Source organism: Triticum aestivum, chromosome 2B (assembly GCF_018294505.1).
Source record: "Triticum aestivum cultivar Chinese Spring chromosome 2B, IWGSC CS RefSeq v2.1, whole genome shotgun sequence".
Taxonomy (NCBI): Eukaryota; Viridiplantae; Streptophyta; class Magnoliopsida; order Poales; family Poaceae; genus Triticum; species Triticum aestivum.
In genome coordinates this window covers 470,514,720-470,524,779 of record NC_057798.1, presented here as the reverse complement: position 1 = coordinate 470,524,779, position 10,060 = coordinate 470,514,720, and the positions used below count along the sequence as shown (strand labels likewise).

Here is a 10,060-nt window from a genome sequence, read left to right as displayed (position 1 = left end):
AAAAGGAAAAAGGAAAGAAAAAAGAAACATAAATACAAAAAGAAAAAAAGAAACAAAGAAAGAAAAAACATAAATAAGCGAAGGAAAAATAGAATGGTTCATAAACATTCTAGAAGGTTCACAAAACCAATAAAACCCGCTGGAATCCTCTAGAAGATTCCCAAAACTACCTACTACAGATGGGCCGGCCCAATCGCTCGCTCAGAGGAAGAAATAAAAACGAGTGGGCCGGTTGGTCTTATTCTTCGTCTCTCCTTTTTTTTTTCTGTTTGATTGATTGATACGGAGGAGTTGTGTACGAGAAGCTTCTGGTCGGCGGGGGTGGCGGTGGATGTGGAGATTACTCCGGCGAGGTCTGCTTCCGACGAACCACCAGGTGCTCTCTCCAAGACCGTTCATCTCAGCCCGCTTAACTGCACGCAGATTGTTTTTGTGGGCGTCGCCTAGTATTTTCGTCAAACAGATTGCGCGCGCGCGCCCCTGCGCTCCCTGTGGCTGTGAGGTCTGCTCAACTGAAATTGCTGTTCACTGTGATGCGGGATGCTATGTTGGTGGACGAATCGGGGATAATCGAGGGGGGGGGGGGGGTCGCTGGGAGGTGGGTTCACAAATTTAGGGTTTAGTTCAAACTTTTGCGATCAATTTGGTCTGGTACCGATCATTCTGGAAATCGTAGTTATTACACACTTCTATATCTGTCAGTTCAGTTGCAGCGGCTTCAGAGGATTGCAGAACTGAATGCCTACGATTTTTCCATACTCAAAGATGGCATTTCTCTGCTTGCTGTTCTGTTCTTCAGTTACCCAGCTTGGTCTGCACCTAGCATTGTGCTTCTGTTTCTGCTGGTGGATTGTCACTTTATTGAACAGGTGAAGTGAAGCATGTCCTCGCTAAGTCGATGCGCGCTCAAACCCACAAACCTCTAGCTAGATGTACCGTTTCAGATGTTATCCGTTTCATGCCGAACCGTCAGTGAGGTGTGGTCCTGGAGAGAGGGCCAAGATTGAGATGGCACCACAGTAGGTGTAAAGTGCTAGTCAGATTACTGATCATCCTAATCCCCTGTCATGTCAACTGTATAACCTGAGTTGGCCCGTTAAGATTCAATGCCCCTGTTCTTCTAGTGGTCCTATGTTGCTCTGATGCCATCTAACATAATGAGTTTGGCAGGATTGAAACAGACCTGGCCACTGGCCACACTTATCGACGATTTCATCTCTATCATGACATAACTGGTGTCCAGCAGAAGAGAAGCACACGCATGCCATTGGACCCCATAGGAAGTTTCACTTAGTTGTTGATGCGTAACTTCGTGTCATCACCTGAGGGACACAACAAGTACTTGTTGAAAGTAACAGAGATCTGTAAAGTTCTCGATTGCTTTGTCCCTTGTAGTAGGTAATGTATTATCTACATGTTTGGTTTCTGGCCCGCCTAATCTCCGTTTGAAATGGCTTTGCTAGCAATCTTTTCCATGAGGCTTTGCTCGTTTAAGGAAATGGCTTCCATGATAAGCTATATGCGCACTCAGCTGGGTAATGGTTAACGGTTACATGGTAAAGCATGTGCTGATGTGCACTACATTATGCAACCTTTTTACTGAAGTTAATGCAACTACGTGGAGATCAATGGGGGCTCAAAGCTACTAAACATAGCTAGTGCGCCAAATAAGTGTCATAGTAGACTTTTTCCTATTTATTTTGAGTAATTTAAGAATACAATAGCATATGGAACATGATATATAGTTAACTAGCAATTCCATTCTCATTTTAAAACTCAGTAAAGCAAACATTTTTGGCCTTCTAAATATTATGTGCCAGACATATCGATGCAGAGGGGGCTCTGTTGATTTGTTGTTGTATATAATCTACAAGAACTCTTCTGCTGCTATCTCATTTTAGAACCGCTGATTCATTTCATGTAGGAGGGTTACTAATAATTTGAAAATTCTCTAGCAAAGAATTTTAGATTTACAAGTGGGATTAAATTTATTTATGACACTCCTAACTCTGTTGCGTGTTTAGTGTTACTTTTACTAGGAAAGGATACAAAGTAGGACCTTCAGGAAAACTACTTCAGGTTTAATTTCTTAGAAATGCCAATGGACTTTCATGTTCTAGCATCAGATGTTTACATCTCAATTTTTCACCCAAAAGGCCTGACATTGAGAAGTCTACTATCTGATTTTTACATCTCAAATTTTCACTCAAAAGGCTTGACCTTGAAAAGCATGTCAACATACTGTTTCTCCTTTTAGGGAGTCCAGGAGGACTATTTGGTGTATGGTGTTATCTATTTCTCACTAGATGTTGCTCAATTATGATTAGTTCTGGACTTGCGATTGTTTCAGTTACTGTCTCGGTGCATTTATATCAAGACATGTATTCCTATTACTGCTCAGATTAATGGATCTTTTCTGTAAATAATAGGTTGTATTGTCGCATTTGGCCTGAGTAATATCATGACCACACTCAACACTGATTTCAAAGAATGTACATAAATTACTTAAAACATATATTTTTACTTTATTCCATTTGTCTGCTAATGTTGGAATGTGAACTTCACATTCTCTCTTCCAGTATCGCATCAATAGGAAACTCATTAGATGAACTACTCAAATGATAACACATGAAGACCACTAACATAATTATAGTTAGTTTAGTTTTTCTCTTTCTTTATCCATGTTTTTTGTTTCACATTTTTATGATGTAAGCATGCATTGCAAGCCATGAAAAGTAACGACAAGCATGCTAAAACTATTGATGAAGGCACTACACTACCAACTTCTCTTAGGACAGACAGAATTATATCATCGCATTTCTAGGGTTGGATTAAGAAGTCAACAAGCCATTTAGTACTAAAAGAAGTTACTAAAAAGTTGATATCCATGATTAGTGATCTAAAGCGAGTGCACTATGCAGTATGCACTGCAAATAAATAAACAAGTTTAGAAACTTCAGTGGTTACCTGATTTTCAGGTAACTGGTTTGGCAAGTCTTACCAGTGCATGGTGGTACCACTTCCCCACACACGCACACTTTCTGTCTGGAATGGACACACATATACATCATTACCTTTTGGAGCTTATCTCATTGATGACATCAATAGCAATATGCTTGCACAAGTTCCAACCATGCTCTTTCTTTTTATCCTTGTGATCTAAAAGCATCTGACTGACTCCATTTGGCCTTTGCTTTGTGGGCACAATAACATTGTTCACAACACATAGAAACACAATGAGTTGGAGGAGAAGTCGGCATGCACAAGCATTGCCTGCATCGCTCCAAAACTAGTCCTAGTCCTAACCCCCACAAGCCACTTCATGGCGCTCACTGTTGACTTCATACAATGATCATTCAGGACATGCCCTTTGCTATTTAGGAGAAACCATCAAATGCTTGAGTAATTGCTAGCTGAAAGAGTGGCCATTAGGCCATTACACACTTATATTCCATAGTAGTCAAAACATATTAAATTTGTTTCATGCACCTTCTGGGAGGAGAATAATTACATCTCTGGTCTAGATGGAGTGAATTAGGTTTAATACCTACCAGATCATTTGATCATTAAGAAAGATGTTTCTCTTATGAGTATCATCATGATCAGATGGCATGGTAGGCACAAAACCCATTCTCTCAACTGTGCTAGCAAAGGTTCTAATTCTTCGGCAAACTGACTTCATCATAGTCATCTAGGGATAGGAACACCTCGTCTAAGCATGAAAGCTCCATGTCCTCCTCGTGGAAGCTCACTTGCGAATCGTAGCTCGACTCGAACACCCGACACACCACCCAATTGCTGCATTCCTGCGATGATCATCCATGCATGTTGGACACGTTTGTCATGCGTATATGATACTGCTAAATGCAGAGTAAGAAAATGTCAGATGCGATAACATGTATGCAGCACTCACTTTGTCTGGGTGGTCTTTCTTCTTGTGAGACCGCTTGCGTGAACTACCTGAACTGCTGGTACCCCCATTCCCGTCAAGTAAGTGGTACTCATGCATAACCCAGTTGGTTTTGGTCGCCTGAAAGGGCTCCCCAATGGAGAAGACGAGTGTCTTCTTCAGGCCGACATGAGAACCGCCACTACTTACTGCCTCATCGGCACCGATGGGATTCCAGCACCCATTTCGTGAGGTCCTACTCTGTGTTGCTTGGCTAAAGAAGTACCACTGGTTCCCTGCTTGAAGTGCTTTGCCTTGAAAGAGTTGTCAGAATCAGGACTAGACATTACTTGTGATATGTACAAAGGTTTGTGAAAGAAAGTATTAGGTACATACCATTCAGCTCCCATGGATCGTAGCGATTCTGAGGCAGCGTAGGGACGATGTCAGGTCGGCATGGGAGGAGAGCCGCCTTGCGGCGGAGGAAATGGATGACGAGTTCTTCGTCGGAGGGGAAGAAGTGGAAACCAGGAGGAAGGTTAGTAGATCCACCCATATATGCTGGAGTAGATAGAGTAGAGGAAGATGGAAGGCTGTGAGGAAGGAAGATGAGAGCACGGGTGCTTGCTTCACGTGGTTTCTTAGTAGTATTTATAGGGATTGTATGCGTGTGTGTATTTGTACGTAGAGAAAGGGAGAGAGAGGGAGAGACGTGCAATTCAAGGAGTGTTGAAAGGTTTTGAAGGCGGCTGCAGCATGGTTGCTTTGAGAAGCCTGCCAACTTAAGTGTCATGCTTCCTTTTCCTCACCATTTTTTATATGGAGGGAGCTAATGATGCTACGCAAACACTAATGTTGGATTTGGAGAGGAGTATCTCCTATATATTTGATGTTCAGAGCATTTGTTGCAAATTGCTCTACTGTTTAGATGGATCGTTACGAACTAACAGAGCCCAATGCATGCATGCATGGTGCCTCATCATGCTCTACATATTTTATAACAAAGACGGAGAGCAAGACAGACAGTTTCTTGCCTAGCAATGATGCTGGTTTGGGTGTCCTTAATTAGGAATTTAGGATGGCCTTTTGCGGATGTATTTGATCGTCGCTGACTCCGCTTGGATATGTTACATTGTATAACCATCTCATCCATCCAAAGTTTCAGTAGCAGACTCTTGCATCATAATCAAACATGATGCTTGTGTGCTACTTTAGGTACACTTCAAAATACCATGTCTGCCCAAGAGAACTGTCAATATAGCGTAATATCATGTAATTGGAGTTTTCTCAATCCTCCCATATGTCCATCCATATCTGAGATCAGGAGAAGTGAATGACGAGCTAGGTGAGATGACAGAATCAACAATTATCTGATACCAGAAGTAATGCGAAACCTAATCTTGCCATTAAATTATTGTGCTGATTTGACCAAAGTTTTTGACTTTCTCTCTTTTTTGATGTTTGTTGGATATCGTGTAGATATCAAGCAATCATGCATCAAATAGCACCTTGAATTTGTTTGGACCAACAAATAGTAATTTGATTTGGTTTTGACCGCTGATATGCATGCTTGTGATCTTTACAGCCGAAGTGCATACTATATATGTTCCCTCAGCCCCAATATTTCAGGGATATTTTGTGTCACTTTTATTTTTGAGGGCCATACCAGGTTTTTCATATTCTTCAGGTTTTAATAGTTAGTATTAGCATACATTACCCCTGTCGGTTCATGTGAGTGCAAGTGTTTACCTGAAGTGAACTACTCCCTCCGTTATAAGGCTTTTTAGAGATTCCAATGCAGACTACATACGGAGCAAAATGAGTGAATCTACACTCTAAAACATTCCTATATACATCCGTATGTAGCCCGTATTGAAATTTCTAAAAGGTCTTATATTTAGAAACTGAGGGAGTAGTTAAGAAAAGCCCCAACTTGTATTAGAACAATTAAGGAAAAAGTCTTGGGTTTGATTTGTTAGATCGTTTGTTTGGGTGTGTAAAGGCTATCCTAGAGACCTAGACTTGCCTATACTTCTTTGCCCATATCATGACAGCTTAACTTCTCACTGGGTGATATGTGAAGCAAAGGTCAGGTCCAACACAACTGGGCATGCACCATCAACCGTGTTCTGAAATTACCAGCACAAATGGGGCTAGCAAGCGTCCTGCGTCCCCAATAGTGGGATGGGTCTTGTGAGTGCCTTCACTGTATAAATTTTGTCTGGCATGGGTGCATTCCTCCTCCTCATGTCATGCAGTCGTCACCCTTGTCCAACCATATGCTTTTTTATACATCTTGACCATCGTCATAATAATCCCCCAGGCCAGCAAGTTGCAGCAGGGAGTTCAGTGGAGTTGTGGCAAAGTACAAAGCGCATCACTTGGAGATGAAGCCACTCAAGCTCCTCCTGCACTGCATCCTTCCCATCTATTTTGTGCTCATGTTTGCGAACTGCTTCATCAGAAAAGAAACGCATCAATCATTTCAAGTTACTTGTGCTGGCTCGGTTTGCAAGAGACAGAAATAATTTGGCAGGCATCACTATTATGACAATGATTCATGACACTATCTATGACGGCGACGCTACGCTGTTGAGTATTTGGGTAAAATACCACCCTGCTAAGTAAGCTGTAGCCCAATGGGTAGGAGACACATCTGCCTATGGCAGAGTGTGGCTTATGTGTCAGCTGGCAGAGAGAGATTAGTTTGTGTTGATGCAGTGTGGATAAGATGTTAATCTCTTGAGATGATATGCTAAGTTGCTAACCACTACCAGCCCCTAATATTTGGTGAGATGCTTATCTTGGTGCGTGCAGGTGCAGGACCCTCCTGATGATCAGAATCTTCCAGGTAAGTAGTATCCTAACAGCTCAATCTGTGGCCTCATATAAAAGAAGGGGAAAAGGGTAGAGATGATAGTCAATCATTCCATGGTGCACACACTCATGCATGCACACACTACTCGCTGCACTTTTATCCTGCCTTTTCTTGCTCTCTATCTAGCCATTCTCTTTGGGAACAGTTTTTGTGCATGCCGTGTCTCTTTATGGCAGGCCATGTCCATGTAAGATTGGGCAAAGTCCATGCACCACTTGAGCTAGCTAGCAGATGAAGTGGTGGCGTGGTGCTGGTGGTGGCATGGCAGCAGCAGCACACGTAGAGGTGGGGGTATCTAATAATCCCCGGAGAGGGGAGCCCGCGAATCATACAAAGGGAGCTTCCATCTGCCGGTGACGACCTGATGACGCAGTTGTGCATCTGCATTCCATTCTCTGTGTGACAAAGTAATATGCAGGGAACAAGTCGACAGAATCTTCAACGATAGTACGAGTGTCTTTGCACTATCAGTTGCACATGTTTCATCTTCGTATTCTTGCATTAGGACTTATAAGAGCAGTTGGTTAGGAGCAGAGTAATCGTGCCTGAATTAAAAAGACCCATGGTTTCTTCTAGATAGATAGACAGGTCAAAGACTGTTGTGTGCCTGAATTAAAGCTACCAACTATATCCCCAGATCAGATAACATGATGATAATAACCTAAATTTGCATGGAAAAATGCTACTCTTTGCATGGGTGCACATATGAATTAAAAAAAAGACGTTTTTCAACTTCTGAAAAATTGTGAAAAAGTGCATACGTGCAGAGTATGGATAGAAACTTGTCTTTGCATTTTTTTTGTAAAAACAAAGACCACCTACGCCCTGCAAAAAAAAAAAAAACGCCTCGACACAACAAGTGAAGTAGCCTTTTGTGTTCGAACTTTGTTTTTTTAGTTTCGCATACCTACGACCTGCAAAATAAACTCTTCACAACAAGTGAAGTAGCCTTTTGTGTTGGGAGTTTTTTGTTTTTGTTTCGCACAGTTTGCAAATTTATAGGGACAAGTTTCTAGTATTATTTACATGTATGTTTCTTTTGTAACTTTTAAAAACTTGGGGAGTGTGATTCTTTTTTTTAAGTTTCTAGTACTCTATTATTGTGTGCATGTATGTTTTTTCTTCATAACTTCTCAAATCATGGAAAATGTTTTTTTTTTCTTGGTAAAGAAACGGGCTCATATATATCCACCCAATGCCCTGGAAATTTATGGTCTCCATATGCATGCTGCCTCAACTGAACTTTCCATTTGAGCTCGGGCAGTATGTGTTTGATTAGATACAGTTTCATCTGGGCTAATCTGGCGTGCATCGGCATGGCATCGGTGGGTCGTCCACTTCGTTCTCTGCCTATTTTGGGGGCTGGAATGTGCTCTGGCCTCTGGGCTATCTATCCCCTCTGCTACTACTGTTGCAAGCACCAGTGCACCACCATGTATGGCCTCGGCGGCACTGCACTGCACTGTCATCCCAACATGCCATCCTCTGCCAGCGGCACCACGGTGGATTGGTGGGTGGTGTTGGAGGGAGCGACAGCAGGCCAAGGTTAGCTTCGCTCCTGCTTCTTTCTATCTTTCGCGCCGCGCCCCCTAGCTTGCATTCCTTGAAATGAGCCCTTCTTCCTTGGCAAGTCGAAATAGACATCGAACTGCGCTTCCCACTGATTATTGTTCTTCATATGTGCTGTTTGTTGCAGTACGTTTCTGATGGATGATTGCTTCATCTTCTCACATACTCCAGCTGCATCTATCTCTCTCGTATTGACGGCCAGAAAGGTACCCAACCCATAAATGCATGTTAACCACCGACGGTTACAGCTTGAAAACGGTGTTTGCTTGTAGCTAGACTGAACATCGTTTGCAAGACCATTACAAGGGACGGAGGGATCATTGTCGTCGGCAAACAATCGGAAAGATTGCGAGGGCGGGAGACATAGACCCCCCACACACGTTGGTGTCTTCTTGGTGCAGCGTTCGTGCGGGTCTATTTTTCTTGCGTACTATCGCTGACGTGTAATGCTACTAACTAGCTTCGATCGACCACTATCGGTGATTCCTCTGCCCTCCGCTGTCTAGTGTCTACCTACGGTGGATGGATACCTTGTGGAATTACCAACCTGTGTCTCCTGTGGATAAGACACACTACCACACGAGTCCACACTGCTTTGAAAATGGCAGGCCGGACCAAATTAGCAAACAATCAATTGCAGAAAATACAGGTGCAGAGGCCCCACTCTGTTTTTCTGTGAAATGAAGATTGCAATGCTTCCTAAGAACGAAACCTTCAACTGTGATGAAAATCAGTCTCCCAACATATTCGAACTGCTGTTATTTTGTCAAGAAAGAAGCGTGTTTAAATTTCACGTTGAATGTCCTTTTTTTGCCCTGGGAACTTCTGTCTTCCAACTCAAACGGGTGACTGAATTGAACCTTCATGGATGCGCCAAGAACTTATATTCCAGTATATTGCTCGCTGTTGTGATGCAATGCCGTTCTCCCCGCCATGTACGCTTAGAGCATCTCCAGCCGTTGGCCCCCCGGGGGTGTCTAAAATCGCCGCCTGGGGGCGAGCCGACGCAAAAAACGGTCTGGGGGCGAGTTACCCCCCGGTCGCCGTCCCTAGGGCCGCCCCCGAGGTGCGTCTAATTTTTCAAAAACAAAAAAACGTTCGGTGAAGTTCGGTTAAACACGGCTAAATTTCAGCAAACTTTGGCATATATTACATGTTCGACACTTTACATAACAAATATAACTAAAAAAAGAAATCGCTAAACGCGGAGTAGTCGCCGCCGCCGCCGCCGTCATCGTCGTCGGCGGCCTTCTCCTCCTTGACGCGGTCATCCCGGCTGCACCCCTGCCCGGTGTCGCCATGGCGAACAGGTGCCGGCAGCGCGTCGTCGTCGCTGTCGTCGAGGTAGACGACTCCTCCTTCACGGCCCCAGCGGCGCTGCTCGAAGCGCCGCAGTGCGGTGACCTGGCGCTCCCTCTCCATCCTGAGGAAGTCCTCGCACACCCATTTCAGGGCCACATCGTCGTCGAGCACCACCTCGCCGGGCTCCGTCTTCACGGCGGGGAGCCCCGGCTCCGTTTTCACCGCCGCGAGCCTGGGGGTCTTCGGCTTGACGAACCGCGGAGGAGCCGACGAGGGGGTGTGCTGTCCGCCTTCGTTGATGACGATACCGGCGTTGCGAGTGCGCCGGCCGAGCGGCGTCTCCGCTGCGGGCTCGGTCTTTGACGCCGAGCAGCGCCGGAGAGCCGGAAGAGTGGGAAGAAGATCGCGAGAGGACGAGGAAG

At 44.2% G+C, this 10,060-nt stretch overlaps 1 protein-coding gene and 1 long non-coding RNA gene across 6 annotated transcripts; one reads left to right on the top strand and one right to left on the bottom strand.

The window, feature by feature from the left end:
* Positions 1 to 267: 267 nt before the first annotated feature.
* LOC123045510 (uncharacterized) lies at positions 268 to 9,080 on the top strand. 5 transcript variants are annotated; one of them, XR_006421448.1, is made up of 4 exons: positions 268 to 376; positions 5,983 to 6,082; positions 6,213 to 8,312; positions 8,464 to 9,080. It is a non-coding gene; the product is annotated as an uncharacterized lncRNA (long non-coding RNA). The 5 variants fall into 5 exon arrangements; XR_006421449.1 differs by having other exon boundaries at positions 291 to 376; positions 5,978 to 6,082; XR_006421450.1 differs by lacking the exon at positions 5,983 to 6,082.
* On the bottom strand, positions 3,411 to 4,579 carry LOC123045509 (NAC domain-containing protein 104). Its single transcript, XM_044468590.1, has 3 exons — positions 4,286 to 4,579; positions 3,914 to 4,203; positions 3,411 to 3,806 (listed from the first exon to the last, which is right to left on the bottom strand). The coding sequence occupies exons 1-3, from the start codon at positions 4,443 to 4,445 to the stop codon at positions 3,657 to 3,659; spliced, it is 600 nt and encodes a 199-aa protein (XP_044324525.1). The 5' UTR covers positions 4,446 to 4,579; the 3' UTR covers positions 3,411 to 3,656.
* Positions 9,081 to 10,060: the final 980 nt, after the last annotated feature.